Source organism: Odontesthes bonariensis, chromosome 16 (genome assembly GCF_027942865.1).
Source record: "Odontesthes bonariensis isolate fOdoBon6 chromosome 16, fOdoBon6.hap1, whole genome shotgun sequence".
Classification (NCBI taxonomy): domain Eukaryota; kingdom Metazoa; phylum Chordata; class Actinopteri; order Atheriniformes; family Atherinopsidae; genus Odontesthes; species Odontesthes bonariensis.
The window spans coordinates 27,054,403-27,082,278 of NC_134521.1; the positions used below are offsets into that span (position 1 = coordinate 27,054,403).

The following is a 27,876-nucleotide window of genomic DNA, read 5'->3' on the forward strand; positions in this document are numbered from 1 at the left end:
TTGGATGCAAAACGGACCGCTACAGGAAATCTTTCCTGGCCACAGCCATCAGCATCTATAATAACTTCTTGATTTAATTGAGTTACATCAACATTTAATTTCCCTCTGGGATAAATAAAGTATTTTTGAATTTGAATTGAATTGTGTCAGAACGATACACGATACAAATAAAAGTAGGACGAGTATGCAACTGTAACTCCCGAAGCTGAAAAGGTAAATAATGCAACACTTCTTCCTATGAATCATTTATCAATGAAATGCAGAACCATCACCTATAAAATAATGGAATCTTTGATGTTACACAGACACTTTCCATCACTGTGTGCTCTTCCAAATTGGGTAAACAGTATTAAGGCTCATTACATGATCAGTCTGTTTGAAGGCCAAATAGCTGTGCTGAGATGTTGTTTTTCTATGCACCTTCAAGGTCTGAACCTATAACAAAGTGTTTATTAGTTATCTTGAAAGAGTTTATCTTCCAAGATAACTTATAGTTTATCTTGAAAAAGCACAGGCATTTATGGACATAATGTTAAAGTGTACACAAACACTGACAAATGACTTCAGTGTAGGGAAAGTGTTGACACTGTCACTGCAAATTAGGCCCCTATTTTATGAGAGGGGAGCTAAATCTATGTCAGGACACTTTACGTGAGAAAATAATAAATTATGCAGTTGTAAAGGTTTTGCACATAACTGTTTCAATGTGTGCAAATTAATGGGAGTATTTTTATTCCAGTGACATGTATTAATCTTATCCAGCGATCCAGCTCACTTATAGTTGCTTATTTTTAAATTCATTTGAATTATTTTATTTGTTTCTTTTCATATTCTTTTATGTATTTTTATTGCTTCTTACCCTCCCTGCTGCAATGCTTTTATTTTATGTAAAGCACTTTGAATTGTTTGTACATGAAATGTGCTACACAAATAAATTTGACTTTGAATTTCAATGACACAATGCATTTGACAGAAATACAAAGTGTCATGGTTCAGGCACAGAAGGACACTGGACTGAGCGACAAGTTCAAAATGAAAAGGTCTTTATTTAGAACTGCAAGGATCGGGGTGCTCGGGGTCGGACAGACTGGGGAACAGAGCCAGGCGAACAGATCCAGAAGCCGTGGTCCAGTTAACAGGGTCAGGCAGCAGACAGGTCCAAGATCCGGGGAATCCGAGTCCAAGGGGGGTAGGAGTCAAGCAGGGAGGAACCGGCTGGAGGAGAGGGTAGAACTGGTCGAGAGGGGGAACAGACAGGTTAGCGACATGGTTGAGATATCAAAGTGCTTACGAGAGGCCTGAAGGTGTTACCACATTGGTTTTCACAACAATCTGACCATGTGCAGATGGAACCCCGCCTTTATATAGCAGCTGGTGATTGATGGGATGAGGAACAGGTGAATGTGGTTACAGCTGGTCAGGAGCTGTGACACAAAGAACTGCTGCTAACTAATATTATGCATATAACAGGGTTAAGACAAGCATTTTTTAGGGCTACACATTTTGAGTTTGCACGTCCTGTAAGTCATAGTTATCTCCACATATCAGGCAGCTTTTTTTAAGTGCTTTTAATCAGAGCTATGGCTATAATAGCAACAGCATTATTTAACCCATCAGCATTCCACTTAATTGGCTTTTTGATATGATGAAATCCTGAAAAACACCAAAATCAAATTTGGGTTTTGTCTGATTTTCAGAAAGAACTCTGCCCTGTCTCACTTGACGAGAATAATAATTGACATAAATGAGAAGCACCATTCTCAAGGAGCTGTTGAGTGAAGGCCATGACACTGATGATATTCAAAGTTCATGTTTCAAAACTTGTGTATTGACAGTAATGCAAATGCAAAACAACAAAGAGCAAATCAGTCGAGCCACTAGGATTTAACCCAAAAATAATTTCAAATCAAATGCCTTCTCTTCATAAAGGCGGAGAAGAAAACAGCAATCAGCAGCCTTCGGACCACAATAAAAACCAGTAATCAGTAAACCCACAACATTCACTTCAGCACAGGAGGCACTTAACCTCTGGTAAACAAGGGATCCCTGCACCTCCGTGTGGAATAAACCAAATGGTAAGAGTGCACTCTCAAGCTTGAAACAGCAGGAAAACTACACTTACAACATGAAGTGCATGTTTAAGACTTGCAGCTGACATGTGGAACAATGGATGAATAAAAGAGTCAATCTCCAGCAGCAGCAGAAACTTTTGAAGTAACATCAATGGAGTGTTGGAAGGTGGGTAATGAAATGCCTTGTGAGGTACTGAGTCGGCCATATGGTGGTGGACCGGATGACCAACCGACATTTGTCAGGAAAGCCAGCCAGAAAACTTTACCAATAATTTGCTGCTATCTTGTTGCTGGCCATAAGGAAAATTGGGGATAGACCTAGCCTAGCAAGCCAAACCCCTACAGCAAAAAGCTGTACAGGGGTCTTGTGAAGCTGGATAGCAGTGTGGGTGGGATAAACGGTTGTCTGTTAAGTTGCCTCTGCACTCAACGCAATGCAATAGGATGGCGCAACAACCAATCAGAGCGCTGAAGAAGTATTACGTAGTCAGCGCAACCCATGTGGAGACCCATGCGTCGTCCCACCAACGGAGCAAGTTGGTAAATTAAACTTTTACCGTACCCGGTGGGCAAAACTCCGAAAACGTCCTTTTTTTTCAAGAAAAACTTAAAGGCGGGGTAGGGGATCTTTTTCTGGAACATTTTTTTACATATTGCTTGAAATACTCTTGACACCCCCATTGCAACCAATTAATTAAAAGTTTTGACACAAATATGAAAAGTTTTAGTGGCCTCTAGAACGTACAATCTAGGAAAAAACAGTATCCAATCATTGTGAACAGACCGTTCACAATGATTGGATTCTGATGCCGTCTATCAAACTACAATCTGCTCCTCCCTCCCCCTCCTTCCCCCTGTGCGCGTACCCTGCTCCGTGAACGAATTACGCGTCCAGAAGCTTGGCAGGAAGCTAAACTAGAGCCAGCTTGGCTAGCACCTAGCATTATTAAACGTATAGTTAGCATAAACTAAATACTAAATACGGCAACGATCGATGCTTGCTGTCAGAACAGCGCTCGTGCACCTTCGTGCTCGTGCGCGTTCATGTACTCTAGAGGCGTGCCTTCGGGGGGAAAGTGAAGAAAAGGGTTGGGACTTTTTACCGGTGTATTTTCAAAATGCAGCTTCGCTGGACTCAAAATCCAAGATCTCCTACCCTACCTTTAAGTGCAGTTCTCTCTGGAACTACACACTGAAACGTTGCACCCCTGTCGTCATTAGGTAGCCCGGCCTCCGACCCCGCTCCTCACAATTTGATTGGCCTGATTAAGTTTCGATTTCAAGCCTCGCAAAAGGACCACAACTGACTAGACTAGCCTGGTAGCAAATTCAATTTGCGGTCGCTAGGGGCGTCTATATTTCTAGCCTAGGATACACCACCAGAGACACACTGTATTGACAAGAGGCTTCTAACAGAGCAATTGTTTCCATTTGCATGACCTGCCTGAATTCAGCAACTAAATCAGATCCGTCCCTGTTAAAGTAAATCGGAAAGCAAATTGTTTCAAGTAATTTACTTTATGTGAGTTTTCAAATGTTGGAGAACACAGTGTTCTACCCAGAGCTGATCTCTGAGGCCTTCTCTTCCAATAAGCATCAGCTCTTTGCTGCTGTCTCATGGCTAATGGAACAAATAAATGATGCATTAAAGAGTTTGTTGGTAGAAAAAAAGAGAGCAAGAGAAAAGTTGGAATCGAAGAAGAGACAAAGAGGGACAGCAATTGACTGTGATCTCCAGCATACCTGATGAGTGTAGGTCAAAAATCAGGGCAGGCGAGAGAGATGGCATGAAGGGTAGTTGATCGATTGCGGCTTTGTCTCCAGGAATAAGAAAGCGAGGAGTCCTTTGACCGCAGATGCTGCTATGAGACTCCAAAATACTGTAATACACAGTCTCTCAAATAGAAAGAAGAGAAATTGATTTAAAACAGCCAAGGTGCTCTGAACTTTCTACCCAAACTTATTAGTGCACTTTTTTTCCCCAACGTAAACACTATGCAGTCTATCTACAGTCCTGCAGCAATGTTCTATTTTTATTTGACATTTTCCTGTTCTCGCAGTTTCACCATGCAAAGACCCCACAAACAGCTGGTGTGCAGCCCTTAATGATCGTAACAGTATGTGCACTGACTTCATTCTTTCTTGTTAAAGGGGAACTGCGGTATTTTCAACATTAAGCCTCTTTTCTGAGTCGTCTGCAATGTTTTAGAACCCCCCTCACCGCTTTTTTGATGTTTACTGCTGTTTCCGGTATTTGCCTAATTTTGATTCTTCTCAACCTGCTTCAGAATGGCAAGTCATGTGCATTTCCAAAAAGGTCCGTAAAAGCACCCTAAACGTCCGTTTTCAAAATCATCAACTCACCGGAGTGGTTACTGGTGTGCACTGGTAATCCATATCAAATTTCGTTGCGAAAAGTTGCTTCTGTCGTGTTTTATTTGGCAGCTCGTTCATGCTCGCACTATTTTCTTAGCGGTGGCAGAGTAATATCAACAAACATCCAGTACAAAATGTCAAATAAAACACGACAGAAGCAACTTTTCGCCACGAAATTTGATATGGATTACCAGTGCACACCAGTAACCACTCCGGTGAGTTGATTATTTTGAAAACGGACGTTTATTGTGCTTTTACGGACCTTTCTAGACATGCGCATGACTTGCCATTCTGAAGCAGGTTGAGAAGAATCAAAATTAGGCAAATACCGGAGACAGCAGTAAACATCAAAAAAGCGGTGAGGGGGGTTCTAAAACATTGCAGGCGACTCAGAACAGAGGCTTAATGTTGAAAATACCGCAGTTCTCCTTTAAGGGCAACTCCGGATGTTACATTTAATCAATTCAAAGGTTTTAGTAAATTCCTTAAATACACTTGGTTCTTGGTTTGGAATGAATAGGAGGTTAAAGTATGCTTCTCATCACCAGGGACCACAGTATCACAAGTTTACCCAAGTCTAAAATCGTACAATACAATGCTAGAAATTACTAGGTGGAAATTCAACAGCAAAACAGAAATTCAAAACAAGATTGTCTCTTGTGCTTGGGAAATCATTACCAACACATGGCGCAGCCTCTTTCTTGTTATCTGACAAACTCAATAAGCTGTAAGTGTAATGGCCCTATTTACCTCTTGTTAAGCTGTTTAAAACATCTTAACTGGGCTGTTTGGCTTTGAAGAAAAACATAGTGTTTATCTGGCTTTCTTTAAATGAAGCATTACTTTCACAAAAACATCATTGCACCTAAATCCCCAGCTTACTAATACTCTTTTTTTCAGAAATAAGGAGCATGGAAGTATGTCTATCAATACATCAAACTACAATGTATCATAAAGATAAGACTTAAAACAATCATTTTGAATCAACCTATTAGCCAGCAATAACCACACTCTCAATCCCTTTTTTCTGAACACTTTTTGGAACACTATACTGTATTCTTCTGGACTCTTTCCATTAGTGACACCATCATCATCTTTGCCATCAATAAGTCCCAAGTTATTTTTAAGATTATCATCCTTAGAAGGCAGGTCAGGTAGGTAGCTCAACTGGTTGGGTGGGTGCGTCATGTACAAAGGTCCCTGTTGCAGTGACTGGGGTTTGAGCCTGATGGCTTTCATTCCATGTCTTCCTCCTCTCTGAGGTTGCTCAACTGTTCTTACTCCATTATGATTAAAGTTAAAAAAAACACGAGAGTCCAGAAAACATTAGAAAAGAAAGACAAAAGAAAAAAACACATTTCCAGCTACGAATTGAAATCAAAGTGCCTTGTGTCTTTCACTGGGACTCAAAATAGACTGACACAAGTGAGGAAATTAATTTTTCAAATTAAAATTCTCCTGACGGAGGGGTTTGTTCAGACACAAACCAACAGTACATTTAGTTTTTATGTGTTATTTTGATGGTCACAGAATCAGTTATATTTCATTATCTGATCACGGCAAGGTAAAACCAGCTGATCAAACAATGGAACTTTGATTGTTATAAAACAACAATTAATAGCTGGTAATGGTTTTCACTTGTGTTATGTAAATCACAAAAACTGATTAGTACACCACGAGGCCAGCTGTTGCTAAAACTAGGTTTGGTGCCTGTGCTGATGTCTTTAACTGACTGTACAAAAGAGGTCAAGTTAGGTGAGCATGAATTAAAACTATTTCTGAATATTGATAATGTAAGTGGTCTTTAACTGCAGCCACAGTGGGTTGGTATCCCTGGGAGTCATTACATCTATGTTTCGATATGTGAACACAGGGCAAAAGCTCAGATTTTCCTTTTTTCTTAACAACAGTGTTTTAGTACCATTGAATAAACATGTATTAATGTCTTTGTGTTGCTGGTCACAGTGATTCCACAATCTTCTGCACTCTCATTTGCCTCACGACGAGGTCTGCATTGAGCAGAGAAGAAAAGAAATAGAAATCTGTTCCACCACCAAGGTGTGCTGGCAAATTACAGCTCCATCGTCCCAGCACACAATAAGCCTTTTGCTGAGATTGAGGTTCCAAATGAAACAGATGGAAAAACGGATTAAAAAAAAGTAAAGTAGGAAGGTCATCAAAAGCAAAAGACCATTTTCGTTTTTATTCAGTTCCACACAGTAAAAATCATTTGAGACTTCTTCTCTAATTAAACGTTATTGGTATTATCCTGTGGCTCTAATAAAAATACGCCTTGGTTATCCTCCTACTGTTCACAGCAACATGTTATGTTGTGCTGGGACTATTTCTAGCACCTGGCATTTTTTTTACTGCCTCTTATGCAGTCTTTGTCACCTCTTTAAATGGGAAAATAAACTTCAATCTCATTTTGTGTCTATTAGCTGATCATCTCCTGAGCAGTCGTCATACATACAATGTTATCTGAGTCTATGCCACACATTAAACATATTATTCTGTTTCCTCTTCATCAAATCCCCCTGAAAATACATTTTTTACACATTGCAAATCATTATAAAAATGCATCACCCCTACTGGAGTACCTTTCATGCAGGGGTGTCCGGATTTGGTCCAACCAATGGAATTATAGTATTAGTACCAAAGTGAACATCAACGTCAAATTGCCCCAAACAAACTCCACCGAAGACAAATTGTGTTATTCAGGAGATGGTTTTGTTTTACATTCTCTCACTTAAAGATATGATTGTTTAATTTTACACTAACACACACACGGGAGATGTCATGACATGTTGAGATGTCATCTTTGCAGCATATCAAAGAATACCCTTTTGTTGTATTTTTTTGGGGGGCAATTTCTGTATCAACTTTACAGAAATTGATTTAAAGCACATAAGATCATATGGCTTGCCAGTCTTGTGAATACGTGCATTATGAATACAATGTTGGAAACCTCTGTAAGCAGATGGCTTTCTACTTGAATCGCCCACCAGTACTGTTCCAGTACATTTCCAATCACTCCCCCATAGGAAAGACACTGCTTTCCTGCCCTGTTTCTCTTAGTCTATCCCTCCCATCCATTCCCTCTCTTTGAAGTATAAATAGATTAGTAATTTGGCAATTTGATGTTCCTTAAGTTTAGCCTTAAGCTTTGTATAATTTTCATAATGCCCGGTTTGGCTCTTAAAACTCTAGATGAAACTCAAACCCCGGTTGACCCAAAGTGTTACGCTAGGCTGGAAGTAAGTAGAAACCAGAACTGTAGCTTACCAGTTTTATATTTGTGATAAAAAAAGGAGATACATATTTACTGTAGGTTAATTTCTGCACTTGGGACTACTTTAACTATGCATGCATATCAATAAATTAACTGCAGTTGGAAAAACTCAGTTGCTATTGAATTAGGTACATAAATCATACATAGTTTAATAAAAAATAAAAAAAGCCTACTTCCACAAAGGCTCACAGTATAAACAACATACAGAAAACATATGATCAATACTTTTCATTTATCGGAGATTGTGCTGGTATTTGCTTACCCTGTTTCGTGTATTTGTATCTCAGCTCCATGTGTCAGTCTTGTGGTTTGGATGGCAGTACACGGACTCACCACAGGACTGCATTCTCTCCCATCTGACAAAAGATTTATGACCACTCAGAGACTTCCCTTCCAGTCTTGCACTTGTATTGCCTTAGCCCAGAGAGCTATGATATTGGACGTCATTGCAACTACAGTCAAAGGCTTGAATTATTGGAGGTGGTATTACATCACCCTAACCACCTCTTCAAGGACCACTGGAGGGTAAAAGTCATCCACTTCAGATGGGTGACCTATAGACGATGCGTTACATGTCTGCCTTGGAAACCTTCACTGGTATAGCCCACTAGTATGCTATGTGCTGAATATACACCATATTGCCAAAAGTATTCACACCCATCCAAATAATTAAATTCAGGTCTTCCAATCACTTCCATGGCCATAGGTGCATAAATTCAAGCTCCTAACAAACTTTGCTTCTACAAACATCTGTGAAAGAACGGGTAGCTCTCAGGAGCTCAGTGAATTCCGGTGTGGTACCGTGATAGGATGCCACCTGTGACACAAGTCCAGTCTGGAAATTTCCTCGCTGCTAAATATTCCACAGTCAGCTGTCAGTGGTAGTATAACAAAGTGGAAGCGATTGGGAACGACAGCAGCTCAGCCAGGAAGTGGTCGGCCAAGTAAAATGCCAGAGCGGGGTCAGCGGATGCTGAGGCCCATAGTGCGCAGAGGTCGCCAACTTTCTGCAGAGTCAGTCGCAACAGACCTCCAACCTTCATGTGGGCTTCAGATTAGCTCAAGAACAGTGCGTAGAGAGCTTCATGGAATGGGTTTCCATGGCGAGCAGCTGCATCCAAGCCATACATCACTAAGTGCAATGCAAAGCATCGGATGCAGTGGTGTAAAGCACGCCGCCACTGGACTCTAGAGCAGTGGAGACGCGTTCTCTGGAGTGATGAATCATGAATCATCTTCTCCATCTGGCAATCTGATGGAGAAGTCTGGGTTTGGCAGTTTCCAGGGGAACGGTACTTGTCTGGCTGCATTGTGCCGGGTGTAAAGTTTGGTGGAGGGGGGCTGTGGGGTTGTTCTTCAGGAGCTGGGCTTGGCCCCTTAGTTTCAGTGAAAGGAACTCTGAATGCTTCAGCATACCAAGAATTTGGGACCATTTCATGCTCCCAACTTTGTGGAAACAGTTTGGGGATGGCTCCTTCCTGTTGCAACATGACTGCGTACCACTGCACGAAGCAAGGTCCATAAAGACTTGGATGAGCCAGTTTGGTGTGGAAGAACTTGACTGGCCTGCACAGAGTCCTGACCTCAACCCGATAGAACACCTTTGGGATGAATTAGAGCGGAGACTGTGAGCCAGGCCTTGTGTCCAACATTAGTGTCTGACCTCACAGATGTGCTTCTTGAAGAATGGTCAAAAAGTTTCAGAAACATACTCCTAAACCTTGTGGAAAGCTTTTCCAGATGAGATGAAGCTGTTCTAGCTGCAAAGGGTGAGCCGACGTCATATTAAATCCTATAGATTAAGAATGGGATGTTACTTAAGTTCATATGTGTGTAAAGGTAGATGAGCGAATACGTTTGGCAACATGGTGCATGATAGCATGATGTGTTTCCTAATTTTTCTTCTCTCTTGCTTTTAGATAAAGAGCATTTCTGGGGGATATAAGCTCATTAGATGAATTTTATTTATACAGAAAATGTCCAATAAATCATTATCAACTGATACTCAGTCAAAACAAGAAATAGGAAACAAAGACAAAGAACACAAAGTTGGGATTCAGATATGTGTAAAGACGTTTTACTGCTGAGAGATGGATAACCTTACTCTAAGGTGCCATTTATACTAATCTGTTTCTATATCGTTTCTATCGCAGATGCACTGTCCATTTACATTAAAATACTGGAATACGACTTCATAGGTGGAAGGATTCAAAGACGCCGGAGCCCACGTAAGCATTCGCATACGATGCTGATTTTAGCAGTTGTAAACGGTGAGAAACGAGGATCCGCAGTGCTGAGCTCTAGCTACTGCGGACGTACTCCTCCCTGATTCGCTAGGCTGGTATCGTTGGTCATGTGACTTGAGTGCTGGGAAACTAAAAACAAACAGGCGTGCTTCACTTCAGTTACACACTTCCTTTCTATTTGTGTCATCGAGAAGAATATGGAAATCATGGACAACCACGATCAGCATGGGAGCCTGCTCCATGTCCTACTGCTGGTAGTACGCTGTGCACAACAATACGTGGCAAGGAGGCGCCAGATTCAACAAGCTTTTATAATGAGAACCCAGCCACTGCAGCAACGCAAGCCGTAGATGGAGCGCCGCTTTTGGGTTAGACCGGGAAGAAGCAGCGCATGGTGGGACAATTTCGTGGACCAAGTTGTTGTCGCCGAAGAATAAATAATAAAGAATAAATAATAAAGCAAGGGCGATCATGTGATGTGATGGCTGATTAGTCATGTGACTAGTGAATCAGCCGATCCCCGTTTCAGAGTAAACAGTTAGGCTTTTATTGAGAGGACAGCAACTTTGTGTATAAATGTAAATAGTTTGCAAGATGCCGACACGAAGAAATGGTGAAATGAATTAATGTAAACAGAGCCTAACTTATGTTGCAGCTAGAGAGCTTCTCGAGATATTGATTGCATTTCTGGTTATTCCGACTCCTTGCCCGTTTTTCTGGATTACCCCTTTGCCTAGCGATTTTGTACCTTTGCCTTACTGACTGCCTTCCCGTGTACCGACTTGGAATAAACTCTTTTACGTCTACCTCGTCTGCCTCTGGTCTGCTCTGTGGGTCCACTGTCTGTCAGGTCGTGACAGGTTAAACAGAGGCAATCAAATTGCCATCACACAAAGGGGTGGAGTCAAAGTTTGGGTCCTATATTATGGAAGTATTCCCCATCTTCCATTCTGTGGAGCTTCGGTCCTCATGAGTACAGCAAAGCTCTCTCACACACGTCATGATTTACAACCTATTCATTACCTCCAGCAGAAGTTGTTCGTTAATGAAGTCGGCAGTGTCAGGGATAACTGGTGGTTCTTCTGTGTAAAGAAGTCACTGTCACTTTTACTTTAGAATGCTCTTTATTCAATTAAGGATATCCACTAAAGCTGTCTCAGAGCTATAAACTTGTGGAGCTCGAACAATCTGAAAATCTACTTAAGTTAAATCCAATTGAAAAGAAGAAAAAAAAGGAGCAGAGAAAGAATAGCCACATCATACACACACTAGGTGTCTACAGAGAGATTTGTCTTTCTTTGGGTGCGTTTTAAGACATAAAAAGGTTATATCTCACAATTTACAAGGAAAGTATTGCTTTTAACTGCGTGAGCCCTCCAGAACTTTCAACATTTCTGCAAAAAGTGAATCCCAAGACAAAGAGACCAAGTTACTCCATTTGCTCATCTATCTATTCAGGCAATGATCTAATATTACATTCTGTAAATTGTGTATTGAAGTAACAGATATTGTTTTCAGTGTTTTTGTGACCTTCCTGTGCAGCAGTCAGAATCTTAATGTCTATAGTACTGCTGATCAGTCATAGGAAGCAGGTTTGCTAACTGCTTACCTCAAGTCCTCCAACAACATTTGGATTGAGGTCAGGATTCTGACTTGGCCATTCTGAAATATTTACTCATTTCTTTTCACCCATTCTTACTAGTACTATTGATCATCTTTTGTACTTATCATTGCCTTGCTGAATGACACACCTTCTCTAGAGGTTTGGTTTGGTGGAGAGGTGCCTTTAGATTTCAATGTCACAGAGTAAATATGGCTCTTATGCTGGAATGCAGTGTTTATCCTACTTCTACATTTTCTCATTTTACAACTAGGAAAATCTGATTTAGGTATTGAGGTATCTTATGCAGAAATATAAATATAAAAATTCTAAAAGGTTGCAAGTGCCACTGGTGCTGTGTCAGGGAATATATAAACTAATAATAAAGGGGATTCAAACAGAAAATGAATTAATACAATTGGTCACTTCCAGCTTTTAATAAAGAACTTTTTGACTGTCTTTCTCCATTACTGGATTTGAGACAGAGACGACTCATCACCGCCACCAATAACAAGTCAATAAACAAGCAGCAAAATACATTTTCTAAAATAAATCACTATAAGGTACACTGAACGAGCCTTCTGAGAAAAAGAGGGCCAGGAGATTAAAAAAAGAGAAAGAAACTGGCACACGCACAGCTTTTTGGTTTCTAAAGTAAACAACTGGAGGAAATTAAGTGAAAATGAGCCTTGATTTACTTAATCTTCTTGTGTCTCCTCTGGCAGATCACACTTGTGGAGGACTCTCCATCTCAGACTCACTATGTACTATTGCAGATGATTAGTTCAAGACAAAATACATCAGACCATCAGAAAGAATGCAGAAGGGGTCAAATATTTCCCCTCAAACTGTTGAAAACATCAGATGATCTTGTTAAGATGGTAGGATGCTTAAATGGTGAAGTTACAAAATCCCCAACAACATGGGCCACTATCAGAATGCCTTTATCAGAATCAGAATGCCTTTATTGTCATTATACATGGTAAAACGAAATTTAAAGCCACCAAAAATATACTACCAATATACGAATGGAGTGAATTTTGACAACGCTGCTTTGTTTCAATAAATGATAATCAAGAAATGCAGGGTTGCTTAATTCATACTTCTTTGATTCTTCTCCACAACTCCTCCTTGCTTGGAGTCGTCATTTTAAACTAACATCAGCTAAATACAGCTGCGTGACATAACTGCATCATCCAGCCTACCTCTGTATTTGATTGATTTGTGTCACATGAGCATTAAAGATGTTCGTGACAATGTAGATATTTACTTTTATTTCAGTTTATATTGTTGGTTAAACATGTCACACACATCTTGCAAATACCAAACGGTCTTCTGTAAAAGAGTATGTTTATGGCTTATAAGGCGTTGTAAGTCAAATTTCTCCTCGCTCCTTTCCACTTCAGGTGCCTTTTAAGAAATAAAACATCCTTAAAAGTGGAGATCGATTTCTGTGTCACAGGCAGGAGAGTGGAGGAGAGAGGAGACAAGGAGGTACAAATTAGACAAATGAGATGAGTCATCTGACTGTGAAAGAAAAATGCAGTCAGCACTTCATCATGTCCCGCTGGATAGATGGCAAACTAATGGCTACATTAAGCCACTATCCCTATGGTGAAAAGTGGTACCTATCACACAGGGGCATGGGCCTGTAATAAGAAGGTAACATGCTAACTCATGTAGATATCTTAGCAACATAAAACTTATTTTACTTTATTTCAGTCACTTGGTGATTGCTTTGTTGAGAATTTTTCTGTATACTTTAAACAGTTTTTGTAGTTATAATCTTTCAGAATGTTCTGAAGTTTGGAGCATACCTGAAGACAATGGGAAACATTTTTAAAAGATCAGGTGATGCAGAACAAATTGCTCTCACACGCTTGCATAGACTAATATTGATGGTGATGTTAATAATTGAAAGTCTGGCTGAAGCTTACACCTTGTAAGGTTTGGTTTAAAGTTTCCATGCTACATGACCATGACAATTCTACCAGAATGACAATTGTTGTAAAACAAACTTGGGTAACTGTCTCCAGCTTAAACTGGTAAAAGGCAGTAAAAGCTATCGCTAAATGACGTAAGGGAAAGCTGCAGAAACTGACTGAGACGTTGTATGAAGAGGCATTTAAAAACTACAAAACTATTTAGCTCACTAGTCATTAGGATTATATGAATGACAACAAAGACTAGCAGCAGTAGGATATGAAGACCGAAGATAAGAATCTTTACCTACCATAAACTATATGATTACTACCTTAAACTTATTTCAAATTCATACTGACCCAAATGACACTTGTCCTCCATACACAGAAACCCCATTTTAATAGACAGCGAACTTTTGGGCATCCAATCGGGGACTTTTTAAAAGATTAGGTAATTAGAAAAAGGATTAGGTTCTTAGAAAGAACTTGTCAATCTTATTGTCTCAAAGATGTGATACCATCACATTTAAGGAACACAAATCCCTGACCCCCCACTATTCTTACAACAGCCATTATCATTCCAAACACACCATCTGCCTGTATCCGTCAGTCTGTCGCATAATGTAATCTCCTGCTGCAGCTGCTTCTACCATCACGGCATCTCTCAGTTTCTGTGTTTTCATCAGCCTGCCTCACACTGTCTCAATCCAAGGCAAATTGGAGAGCAGCCCAACAGTGTGTAAATTGATGCCTCATCCTCATCTTCTTCACTGATTGGGCTCCAGCTCTTCAAAGATGAGCACCTTCTGCGCAACTTGGATGGGGCTACCTTGGCTAGTGTGTTTTGCATTATGGTGATTATTTTGTGGCTCTGGCAGCCAGTAACAACTGATAATCTGTTTGTTTTTTTTCCCTCAGAAGGGAACAAAATTTAGAACCCGCATAGTCTCATGTCATTGTTCGAATGTAAAAAAAAAAAAAAAAAACTGGGAAAGATAATGCCATTTTCTTTGTCAGTTAGCATGTTTTGTATTTATAAAGTAAGCAACAAGCTCTTTACTTGCACTGTAATCTATTCTTCACAAGATCGCTGAACAAGGCTTATATTCAGGACACAGTTTATCCTTTGGCCAGTTATCTCAGTGTCAATACTATGTGTTCTTTTCCATACATAAAACTGAAAAATCATTCATGAAACAATTTTGCATTTGTTTCATGATTATGGCGAAGCGGTGTGATGAGGAGACCCTCGGGAACTATTATTATATCATTTATATTTCTTTGAAGGTTTGGCTAATTGCTGTCAGTACAGCTGCAGTTTGAAGAAGTGGGGAGAAGATATTCTAACCATCAATTTTAAAAAAAATTAAAAATAAAGCAAAATTCATGCTACTGTAAATATACACTCTATATACAGTATTTGTGCCAGTGTTGCCCCAGTTGTGGACTGCCACTATAAAGGCCATTATTCGTAGAAACTTTTATATTGTTGCCCATAAAAAAAAATATACAACAAAACTTTGTTTAGCATTATCATTACCAGCAGCATAGCAATTGTTAAATAGATATAAAAGACCATTCATACACAGCAGCATTATTGTTCACAATATTGCACGAGTCCTTACTATTGGCCAGTGGCTGCGCATTGGTGGAACACAGATGTTCCTCAGAAAATGTACCGCCAAACATTAAACAATTATCCGCTGCCAAAATGACAGTGAAAGTTTATTAGGTTTGAGATGTCATGGCAGGTAAAGATTTCGCTCATCCTCGTCACTTTTTAGAGTAAATTTCAGGTTAGCTCCCTGTCAGCCCTCCTCCCTCCTTCTCCAAGCTGTTTACTGGAGGTAAAACAGCAACTTCCAAATATTTCACACATACCACTACAAATTTTAAAAAAGGAAAACAAAAAATGACACAGTGTGAAACTGAGATCTAGTGGTGATAAGTGGTTCCTTACTTCCATTTAAGCTTGTGACAAACCAAAATGAGACAAGCCACATAAAAGCAAGTGTGGTGTGATACAGTGTGTGTGTGATAAAAGTGTGACAATAAGTCTGTGAACATCCGCGTTAGGTAATATTATGTCATGTCAAAGGCAAACACTGTGAAACCACTCCTTCACTTGTGTTAGCGAGCTAGAGATGTGAGAGCAGAGTGAGGAGCAAGTGGTGCACCTCTCCCAAAATAAGAAATATGCTCACCACCAATAACGGTTGGCTGCTTGGCCATCAACAGACTGCATTGAGGATTAGATTTCTGGTAAGCTCTACATACAGATCAGTTTAACTTTTAACCCAGTCAAAGTGCGAGTGTGTTTTGAGGCCTTCCCAGAATAAAGATGGCAGCCTTAATATCAGCTCCTAAGTCTTTTGTTTTTCCAGAAAACAAACTAAATTTCTCGCCTCTGTGATGCCTTTTATCAGCCCTTTAAACACCCTGAACCCAAAACAATTTGTGGCGTGAGCAACGGCAAACATTGCTCTTTCACACACTACTGTGTAAAATTTATTAAGGGGAGAATTAAAGAAAAATCCTATCATCTTCTTTATTCATTTCATAATTTTATATCAGTTCTACACTTAGACCATTTTTGTTGGCGTTTTATTTTCAAGCAACTCTCTCATGAATTTGACGCCTTGGTTCTGGACCTGCCAAAGTCTTGGTCTTGACTTAGTCATTGAGGCGCTCTGGTTCTGGTACCGACTTTTGGTGGTTTTGACTACAACACCAGTAGTAACACTGTCCACAGTCCGTTTCAAACCGTCCAGGTTCAGCTCCATTTGGACAGAGTTTTGCAGCCCAACTCTGTGTTATTATCTGATGCAGAGAAAATATCTACAACAGCATTCAGTTTTATGTTGCAAAAAATATAGTCTTACCGCATTATTACCAATTCATCCTTTTTAACTAAAAGAAGTAGCAGGTGTCGCACCTTCTCCCAACATTAGGGATTCGCTTACTTTGCTCTTTGTCTGTTTCCTGTATGGATGAAAAATTTCTCAACTTAAATGACAAAGTTGTACTTTGTTTCATGCCAACTATGCAATAATCAAAAATGACAAAACAATCTACTTAAGTTCCTTGTTGTACTGTACTTCTGACATACTTTTAGTTCAAAGTATAAAACTTTCTATTTCAGTTCACCTTTTGCTACTAATAAACTAATAAACCAAATAGAATAGGAGTATGATAAATGTGTTAGTCTCTCTCAGAAATTACCTCCATCTTTGATACCATGTAGCTCTTGCTACATTAATTCATTGTCACACTGAGCCCTTGTTCACACAGTCCCTCTTGGCCTGCTGTTCCTATTAAGTAGTCTGGCTTGATCAACTGAGGAAGAGACAGAACTTCTACCATATTTTGTCTGATATGTAAAGAAAGGAGGTTCATATTTTATATATAGCACATTTAGGCAGCCTAGAAGACCTATTACCTGCAAGTATTAAGTACGAAAACCATTTATATCACATGGATTATTGTTCAAGTACATTGCAAGGTAATTAAATATTAAAGATGGATGCCACATTATATGAATAAATATATTTAATCCAGTCAGGAAGCAAAGATATATATATATAAAGTATATTTTGTTACTAATTAGATTCTAAACATTTTAAATACTTAATTTTAAGAGGTCTATTCCCATTTTGATAGAATTTTTATCATTCAATATCTACAGCCATAAAATGCAGGGTCTCCATACTATACACAGAAGTATTTGAAGGCTTTTTCTTCCACCCAGGACAGATTTCTTTACAGTACCAAGCAACTGGATCTTATTTCTGATACCTAATTTTTACTTATAAATAAACCATAAGGAACACAAAACACAACACTGCATGCAGATTGAAGTCCAAGCCAGAAACAGCAGGGTGTTTCAGATTCGCTCCCTAGGTGCAGTATAGGTTTTACTTTTGGGTCTGGAGAATAGAAGAGCTAGGACACCATGGTCAAAAGAAGAGACGGTAAAAGACATGAACATCATAGCAACATTGTGTTGTTTCTTTGATCTTTTTATTCATTTTTGTGTTGATCTGAAAAATAATTATAGAGGTAAACAAGTGGGGGAAAAAACTAGATACATGTGCAACAGAAATGATGAAATGGTTCAATTTTTCCTTTCAGATGCTTTCTTTCTATATTTATTACTTTTTGTCTCTTTATTACTTATTAATTACTTTTTATTACACATATTTATTACTCTTTGACTTTATTATTATACTTATTAATCTTTTTGTTATACTGTTGTCTTTTATTTTCTTTTATTCACGTCCTCAGTTGCTGGAGCACCACAAAATAAGAATTTCATCATACTTTGTGACTTTGTCTCCAGTATATGTGGCATTAAAGTTTAAATCGAAGTTTGAACTGAAATAATATCCACTTCCTTAAGATTGTTTTTGCCTTGTTTTGAAGAAGTAGTTATTAGGGGGAAGGGAAATAATTTTGCGGATCGCGGCTGTCCTGAAGATTAAAATGACCTGAATGACCAGCCGTTTCCTGTCAAAGCCACCAAATAATAAACTCACGATCTCTGATCTCTCAGTTACTAGTTATATAGAGATCAAAGTAAATCCCAACGATCGCTTTGGATTTGCTTTGCTTTTCCTTTGGTTATATTCAATTGAAAAAGTTAAAGATAAATTGTTCCTTATCATCAAAACTTTGAGGAAGAAGGTAACAACCAACCCAACAAACACAAAAATATATCAGTTATACAGTACACACTGAGATATAGTATCACAGAGATGAATGATAAAGTAAAAGAAACATTTTATCAGTCAGTTGGATCTGCTATGGAATAACATCCTTCATATCTACATTGTGTGATACAGAGGGTGCTGGGGGCTTTTAATAAGTAGAGTTGTCGACTTCCCTTGGTTAGTGTATTTGTGAGATGTTTACCCATGAGTCAACAAGCACTGTTGTCAGGCAAATCCCCTGTTGATCAGCAACAAATGAAACACAAAAAGCAATCATGTTCATACACAGCATAGTCAGTGAAGATGATGAACTTGTCTTCATCGCCAGCTTTTAGCCTCTCACATAACGGCGCTCTGTAAGTGATTCGTTGCTGCTACATGCAACATATTGACTGGCTTGACTGACTGCTCCCTCCAACAGTGCACCTGCTCAGCTCTTCTTACCACACTTTGAGATCATATCTCTTACCTTGTACATTTTCTGTATCCCATATCTCCTGTCACAGTATTGTATGTCTTATGAGCTCTGTCCTATACAGAAGAGTGCAGATTATTGGGCTCCCTGGTGAATCATACACCACTGATGAGATTCTCTGGAAAGCAACTCCAGAAAGAGAGCCTCGTTTGCTAAATTATAGTGTGTGACCATTTGAGAAGAATATGCCCCTTGCCACTGTAAAATCTCTCAAATATGTAAAGGACCACCATATTATTCCTCTTTAATCCAGGGACAGCTCAGAAAAAAAATTCTGTACATTTTATATAAGTTATTGTCAACACGAGTGTACAGAGGATTCTTTGTCCCTCGAGACATCGGAATTATAATTTGGGAATGTGAAATACAGACAGATTAATATTCAGAATTTGATTAAATTTTTGCATTTAATTTACACAAAAGCTGCGAGGAAAATTCCCTCTGAGATGGATGTCTGTTGTTGCTAAAGGGAGATGTTTTTCATTCTAAAAGTGCAGGCTACAAGATTTAATGATATCTGTGAGCTTAAACTGCAAATGGCTGCTATCTGAATACCCCACACCCATGATGGTGTGTGCTTAAAATGTGAAACCACAGCATCTTTAGATATAAACTGTATTTTTCTACAGTCATGGAAACAGAATTAATCTTATTTTCACAAGATTCAACACCGATGAGACGATAGTCATGAGTATAATAAATGTTACACACTTTAAACTTTGAATTTCAATTATTAAACCTGCTCCCCGGATTTAGAAAAAAATATGCTTGCTCGTCATTTAGATGCTGTTCTCCGATCTCTGAAACTGAGCCAATAAACTTGCATTGTCTGAAAGGAACAGTCATCTACCAAAGTCACCCCCCTCTCTCTTTTTAAATCAAAATTCCAAATAAAATAACTCACATCTACACAAAAATGAAAGGATTTTTTCTGTTGTTCTCCACTTCTCAATCAAGTTTCATTAAATCTGTCACAGTAGTTTTTGCCTGATCCAGCTGGCAGACATTTAGGCCCCAACAGAATCCTGATGTCTGCATCATTTAGGTCATTTCCTCTTTCATAGAAATTTTTTGGCTCTCGTTCACACACCAGCTTTGCTCAGGTGGAACCAGGGAGCGTAATGAACCAAGGCATTTTTACACCTCCAAATTCTGCTTAGAACTTTCCCTTCAGAAAAGTTCCATGTAAAGTCGTTATAAAATATGGCGAATGGCCCACTGATGCATCCACCGATAACCCTGCAGTGCACTTCCAGCCATTTCCTCCTCCACAAAAGCAGTGATTTCCTCCAAGTCCGCCTTTTCTTTCTGTGGAAAAGATGCATTTTCTTGCATATTCTTTTTAAAGTCCTGATACTTCTGACAATGGGAAGCTGATGTGCCAAAAGATTAAGTATCACCTTGTTTGTGAAACCTTTACTAAAGTACAATTCCACAAAATGCTCCACGGCCCTCATTTTAACAACTCTCCTCTCTAAAACAACAGGTGAGAATATTTACGACTTTAATCTCATAATTTATTCTCAAATTATTTACAACTTTATTCTCATAATTTATTCTCACTTTTTTTTTTTAAATGTGGCCCTAATACTTGTAACAATGCACTGCTCCATTTTTATTTTCTTGGTTTGTTTTTTGAGGGTTAAAACATGCCCATTCCTTATAGTGTCTTTGTTATTCCTTTTCAGATTAATCTACAGGCTTGTGTTACAAACCAGTGTGTTCTGAAACAATAAACGCTTGGTCCTCTGTTGGTCAAAAACATTTTTAGAGGACTCTTTCTCTTACTTTTAAGGCCCAAAGCCCTTCGGAAAATACTGTGCAATTTGCAAAATAAAATGTGCAAATTTGATTTAGGGAAAAAAAAAAGTTATTTTACTGGTGAGCTGTATAACAGCTGCATATGAATATGAAATACAGTAAAAAAAAAAAAAAGAAAGAAAGAAAAGTGTCCTTACTATAGTTTTATGACCTTCAGATGCATACAGAATTAGTGACAAAAGTGATTTACAACTCCAATTCCAAAAAAGTTGAGACACTGTGTACAGGATCAGTGGAAAATGACTGCATACCTAGAATAAAGGACATGACAAGACATGATGTGTAAAAAAAGATGCTCAAGAGATGAGTGAAATCAAACTAAATGTCATTGGATCACTCAAGTCAGAGTGGTAGCATAGTGTAAACATGGAGGTGGAAGTCTGATCATATGAGGCTGTAAGAGTGTAAAAGGAGGAGAAGTGACATGAGAAATAACATTCCCCAAAAATTCTTAAATGAGCATTCGTAGTTTAAAATGGTTTGGCAGAAGTGACATATGCCAACATGAGACACATCCTGCAAGAGTCTCACAAGAGTTTTAAAAGAAAAAACGTGTTGATGGGTTGAGTTTGGTGAACTCTTCTTGAATATTTAAGGCAGAAGGCAGAGCAAGCTGGTGTCTCTCATTAACATGAGCATCAAAAACTAAAGATGGACAAATAAAATATCAAAGAAAAATATCTGCAGTACTTTCAGTGTAGTCTATCAAAGCTTTTATGATTTTAATTAAATGTCTTCAAACACAGTTTGGTGATATTGCACAGAGGGCATTCAGTGTATATCAAGCATTTATGTTCGTCAATGAGCACCTGTACAGCTCCTTATTCATGCAGTTCCACAGTCATCCAATCATATGGTAGCAGTTCAATGCAACGGGTAATGCTAAGAAACATCAACCTTCACATCAAAATTCAGTGATCTCAGTGACTTTGTCTTTGGCGGGATTATTGGTGCCAGACCGAATGGCTGTTTCGAGCACTTGGGAATCTGTTCATCTCCTGAGATGTTCATGTGCAATAGTCTCTAGAGTCTACACAGAATGGTGTGAAAAGAAGAGGAGGACTAAATGTGCAGCTGGAGACACCTTGTTGATGAGAGGCCAGAAAAATGCTCGGTACGTGGCCACCTAACCTGGCCTGTCTGGCATCCCGCTCCCTGCATCTTGTTGAAAATAAATGAATGAGTACAAGCTAGTGTCACTTCACATGTGAAGTGTCTTACTCTTATGTTCCTTTAATTGAATTTGACAAATAGGAATACAAAGTGATTACTTTACATTTCTGATCCATGCATGCAACCTTGTATGATTTTGCTTGATTTCTATCTTCTTGAGGATCGCTTGCTGGTTCAAATGTAAATTGCTGAATTATCCTAATATTAGAACTGTTTAGAGTAGCAGCAGAGTCAGAGGAGAAATGGCAATCCCAGTGTGATGCTGTTGGGCAGAGATGTGGACAGGTTTGTATTTTCATGAATCACCCATTCACCCATTTTAACATCAATTATTAAACACGTGCATTTGGTGATTCATCAATAGCTGCCTGAGAGGGCCTTACTCCTGAATGAACACATTAAAAAGACAATTAAAACATCTTTGGCAATGAAAGTCTGACTTTTTTGTACTGATTTGTATTTGTATGATTTATTACCTCTTACTTTTTTATTGCAACGGTTATTGACTACACAACATCTGGAAGTAATGACATAATAACCATTCAGTTGAAAGAAAATTCCATCTATGCAGAAGGCAGTGGCAGCCAACAGAAGCCGTGGGGAGTGAAAGATTCAGCATTTTGCCAAATGATGCTTCAGCGGAGTCGATGCTTGTAGTGATGAAGGCTTAAAGACCGATCCAGACAGTGGTCTCTCTAATCACTACACAATCACTGCCCTGCTGCTGCAACTTCAGAAAAAGGGCATGTGGCAAAGTGTTGCGGCGCAAAACTTGTAATATTTGACTGTTTTTGTGAGATATTTGTGCTCCCAAGAAATGAACTAATTAAGTGATGCAGAGGGGATGAGATAAGACACAATGATCAGTACAAATCTAACAAAGAAGGTTTTCAGATTTAAAGCCTCTGCACAGTGCAGAGTTTCTATGTGAAAGTTTATGATTAATGCACACAGCCTGCTCCCAGGCTGTTCCCCGTTTCTGACATTACAAATATGTTATCGGAGATCACAGATACACCTATACAGCATCATAACTGATGGTGTTTCCACCATGGGAACTGTTTTCCTGATCTATTGTTCCTGATCTATCTGTAATGGCTGTTATTGAACAGGGTGTTATTTGGTTGTAGAATCATGAAGATTTCATACAATGTTCCACAATATCTTAGAAAAACAGCAAATATAGAACCTGTCTACGTGTGCATTTGTGTTGACTAAAAGGCTTGTTTATTGGTTTAGAAGAACCATACAATTGCAGGACTGTTAAAAGCTCTGTGGGTGTGATCACAGTATTGTAATTTCAGTCTGAAAATCCAGTAGCTGAACCGACTCTTGTGCTTTATTGAATTCAGGTTGATCAATATAAGCGTTTAATGAAAAAGCAAGTTTTCATTATGTAAGTTCACAAATGACTGGCTTCACCTGCTGTCAACAATGACTTTAAGATGACTGATTGCAACATGTACAGGGTGCTGATATTCATTAGGTGTCATGAGCTCTTCCCCTTCATTGCTTTTTGCATAGAGGCGTAATTGTTGTGCACAGAATTTATTGGCGACACTCTACAACACACTTATCTCATCAGGACCCTCCCACAGAAAACAAATGGTTTACTCTGTAAGACAGGAAACATAGCTGACACATTTATTCTTTCCCTGTAAATAAACTAACCATATATTTGGTCTTTGACAGAATCTGGCCAAGTCCTTTCTAAGCTTGATCATAAGCCTCAACATAAATGTTGCTTTTTTTCAATACTGATCAAGTTTATTATAATCCAATGTACTGATGACTTTCAGCCTTTTCTTTAGTGAAACAAAAGCATCAGATGTATAACTCACAGCTAGTGCACAATGAGATGTGTGTGCTTTTTCCTGACCCCTTATCTCTTTAGGTCACTGAAAGACAGTGGAGGCCAAGAACAATTCTGTGAGCCAAAAAAAAAACAGTCTTAACTTCAGTATTGGTAGCAGACTGCTCAAGGAGAAAAAAGAAGAAGAATTACATAAAAATAAGACTGTAAAGTTCATGTTCCCTCTCTTGCATGAATGCGATAACTGTTGGGGATCTTACCCTGACTACTGCTCAGCCCCATAGCTTACCCAGGCTCCGCCCTCGCAGTGACGCAACACCTTCGGCTCTGCTGCACTACCTCAGGCAAACTGCTCGTTCAGGTTGATTCGAGTTCCCGACAAAGTGGGTACTTTGTCGGGAAGCAATAAACTTTGAGCAGCAGCAACGGCCCAGGGTAGAGGCGTGTTCAAGGTAGTGACGTGGTTGAACTGCCACTCAACCCATGGATTGTACACGGAAGCGCTTCATTCAATATCAACATGGAGCAGCGTCAAGCTTTTGACACTGCTGTAGATGCTGTAATGTTTAATCTACCAGTTAGCCCCGCTGGTAGCTAAATCATACGTCAGAGGAAAGAGTGGTGTGATTGGCTTAAGCTTAGGCACAGCCTTTTCTGGCCTCAACCAGTAGCAACCCGAGGGAGGCGGGTTGACCAGGCCCGTTCGAATCGTATTCGTTATTGTCTTGGTCAGACCAGAATCTCGAAGAGATTTGAAAGTCGATGTTAATCAGGCTACCCATAGCTTGCTCTCCAGCAGAATGTGAGGCTATCTAAATCAATAAGATACAATTAAGGAAACTTCAGCAAAAAGATGGATACAAAGGCAAGGATAATGAGCTCTAATGATCTCGGGGTGCCTGATCTGGCGTGACTTTTGGCTACTGACACCTCAGAGGATGTGATCAGGGCTTTCCACTGTTGACTAATTTTGATTGATTATCTTTTGCTTTATACTGGTCAAGGTGAAAACTGCCATTTCGGTATCCTACGACCCAGTGCAGTTCATATTTGATTTGAGAACATGTTGGAATATTATCGGGACTTTGTTTGTGTATCTCAAAAATAACTTGTGTTGTTTACACCAAAAAGTGACATTTAAACCTTGCTGGTTGAATTTATAATGTCTTGCAATTGGCTAATATTTCCAAAGAGGAAATGCATAATTGCTTGAAGGTGATCACTCAGAGCTCACAACTGCAGAATACTGTATTGAAACCTTTTACCACAGAGGTGACAGAGTTTGATATTGTTTTTCCTTTTCTGTTAAATCATCCCCAAATGTCATGACAGGGTGGTTGATTCTGTTTGATTTGAGGTGTAATGAGTGAGATATAATGACTTCAAATTATGCAGTGTGTTGCCTTTGTGCTTATGTGTCATTTAGTTTTCAAGTTGGTAGCACATTGATAATTCACTGTGAAAACACAACATTCACATTATAACTTTCAGGTCTTCTTGTCAAAGATGTTTTTGTAACACAGCTCTGACGATAGGACACAGATTAACGATTAGACAAGGTGACACTTCAGACTCATGAGAGGCTCTGTGAAAATGATAATTCAGTGCAAACATCCAAATTGGACAAAACAGCCATTGAAGATGTTACTTTAAACAATGGTCCATGAACACAACAAAACAAATGTTACAAAAGCATTTAGAAGTTTTATTTGAATGTTCCAAAAAACTGTGTGGATAAAGCTTTAAAACAAGTTTAAATGATACAAATCCATGGTTTCGACCATTAAGGCTGAGGCAGGAAGACATTGGCAAAAAATCTATTATCATCTTTCATCATACTGTAATTCAAGTGGTCTGTTAGGAAAATAAACGTTCAGGCTTCAGAACATGTAGTCTGTGGCAGGAGCAGGTTTTTATAAAACATACCTGAAGTGATTCCAAACCTAAGCAACAACATTCCAAGTTGGAGGCATGTCATGTGTTACCAACTGGTGCCGTAAAACGCCAACACAATGTCCTTCTCAACTTGTCACATACTTGTATTAGAGAAATAGTAAAGGTGCATATTTGCAGGCTAGCCTCCTGCTGCAGTATGTGATGCTGAGGCTGTGCAACAGGAAAACATTAACTTATGGTGCAAGGTTATCGACAAGAAACACAGTACATATAAAGGAAGTTGTAAGAGAAGAGGGGAAAGACACCTGACTCCCAAGCATGAGAGCAGCTAGAGTTCAACCTTTACAGGGCTGTTTTTCATATTGCTTTTTTTCTGGATTTATTTAACTGAAAAGATCTTCACCGACATGCACTCTTTTTCCATTACGGCGCCTCCTCTGAGTATGAGAACACCAGCCCAAGAAACTGCACATCCACAGCTGACACTATTCAGGGTACCCTCTGTGTTTAAAATTGATGCCGTCAGCCTCTTAACAGGTGTCAGAGTTGGGAGTGTGAAACAGGTCAGGTTAACAGGATGGCAAATTCCATCCAAGGTGGTGTTAACCACACCACCACTTCTATGAAATAGGCTCAGATTTATACATGAGTGGCAACTGAGTGTTTTTCAGCTAACACCAGCAATTTCTGGTGCCTGATTCTGACCAAACAGAGACCGGGAACAAAAACAGCAAAGAATAATGCAGCTAAATGTTGGTTTTATTCAGGAGAGAAAACAAAAAAGGCTTCTTTTTTTAAAAGTCTTGCTTCGGTTTGTTTCACGGCTGAAGGGATTTGCCAGCGTTGACACAATTAATTACATCTGTTGTCACACTCTTTTTGACAATTTCATCATTCTTTCTTTAATTACGCTTGTCTGTGTAGACAGCTGTTGCATCTTTCCCTGCAGGTACAGCCACCATTGAGTCTGTCTCTCTCTACAACTGCAAACATGCACGCACATTTCCCTTCTTAGAGCAGCCAATAGCAATGCCTCTGGCTGACAAGACCTGTGATTGGGCAAACACACCCGTCAGAGTGTGTACATTTCTGCAGGCGGAAACATCCCACAGGCATGCAGTTGTGTAGTCTCCTGCCAGACCATTTGGACCACAATTTGCTACAGGGTTATTATTGATTTATCTTACAATTTAAACTAAATGGTTCCACCGACCACAGCTTTAATTTTGAAAAGATGAAATAGATTTTATTTTATTTTAGAAAATTTACAATTTTATCTCTCAGCACTGCCATGATTTATTTTACTGCACTCCTTTCTCTTTCAGAAAACAAAACAGCCGTGGTGGTACTGCTTTTAGAATCAGAGTGTGAATTTTAAACATTTACAAGCTGTTGACTTTAAATGTGGCTTCAAAAGATTGTTAACCTCATTATTTTGTAACACATGTAACTGCTTAGCATGAATTGTTCAACACTTCTGTGTCCCCTCAAAGCTATAGTGCCATGTGCCACATTTGGGTGGATAATATCTCAAAAACCATCTCTAGATTGAAGATGTTACTAATTATAAAACTGTTATATTACTCTTATCATTGTTTCGCTGTCTCTTCCTAATTTCTTCAACTCTCTTGTGGATTATTATCTTCTTTTTGAAAAGAATAAATGCATCACTTACTCTCATCCTGTTGAAATAATAAAGGTTTTATCCTCTCCGTTGAATAGACTGCAGAGAGAGGCGCAGGGCAGCTTTCACCATTAATAAAATGAACCTTGAAATGTTGTATCTTAATTGAAATAATAACTAGCGTTGAACCAGGTTTTATCAGGAAGAGGGGTACAGATGCAAAATAATGTGAAAACAAAAAAGTGATTATGCGTTTGTGCTATCGCAAGCCACGTTCACTGCACACAGTAATTGTAAGTTATAATTTTGTGCCTGCAGCACCGTCACAATTCCCCTTTCCAGTGATGGCTTATGTTTCCTGGTAGAGCTTCGAATCATCCCAGCAAGAAGATTTTGGATTAGAGGAGTATTGCCACTGAGACGGTTCTGACAGCCTGATACCACATCGGTCACACACATTCCCTCACAGCTACAGACTCACTCACTTTCTCTCTGTCAGACAAGGGTGTCAGACAATGGTGCTATTTACTGGAGCAGGACTGGCATTTCTCCAGACCATGGGGGTAGCAGGCTTGGCAACGCAGATCACTGATGGACTCATTGAAGCGATTCGCCAGCATGGACAGCTTGCTACCGTGACACAGGGAGCAGGGAGCGCAGCCCGAACCGCCACAATGCTGGCAGCTGTTGGCCTCCTGCAGGCAGAAGAAGCACATTAGAGGAGGTGGAAGAGAGGAACTATGAGGTGAGACAAAGGGTTAAAGAGGTGGAAATGGTGAGGCACACAGAAACCGATTCAGCCGAGAAGAATGCTAACAGTTCTTCAGCGAGGGAAAGTCATTTCTGATTGGTCATCA

At 39.3% G+C, this 27,876-nt stretch overlaps 1 protein-coding gene across 2 annotated transcripts in view; it reads right to left on the bottom strand.

The window, feature by feature from the left end:
* Nucleotides 1-1,061: 1,061 nt before the first annotated feature.
* grxcr2 (glutaredoxin and cysteine rich domain containing 2) overlaps nt 1,062-27,876 on the bottom strand; it is a 32,681-nt gene continuing 5,866 nt past the window's right edge. The window contains exons 5-6 of one of the 2 annotated variants that reach the window (XM_075486731.1): nt 27,505-27,714; nt 1,062-1,233 (exon numbers count right to left, since the gene is read on the bottom strand). In XM_075486731.1, the coding sequence (XP_075342846.1) occupies nt 27,541-27,714 (174 nt within the window). In that variant the 3' untranslated portion in view covers nt 1,062-1,233; nt 27,505-27,540. Of the gene's footprint in view, nt 1,234-21,201; nt 27,715-27,876 lie in introns of those variants that run through there. The other variant, XM_075486732.1, reaches the window with a different exon arrangement.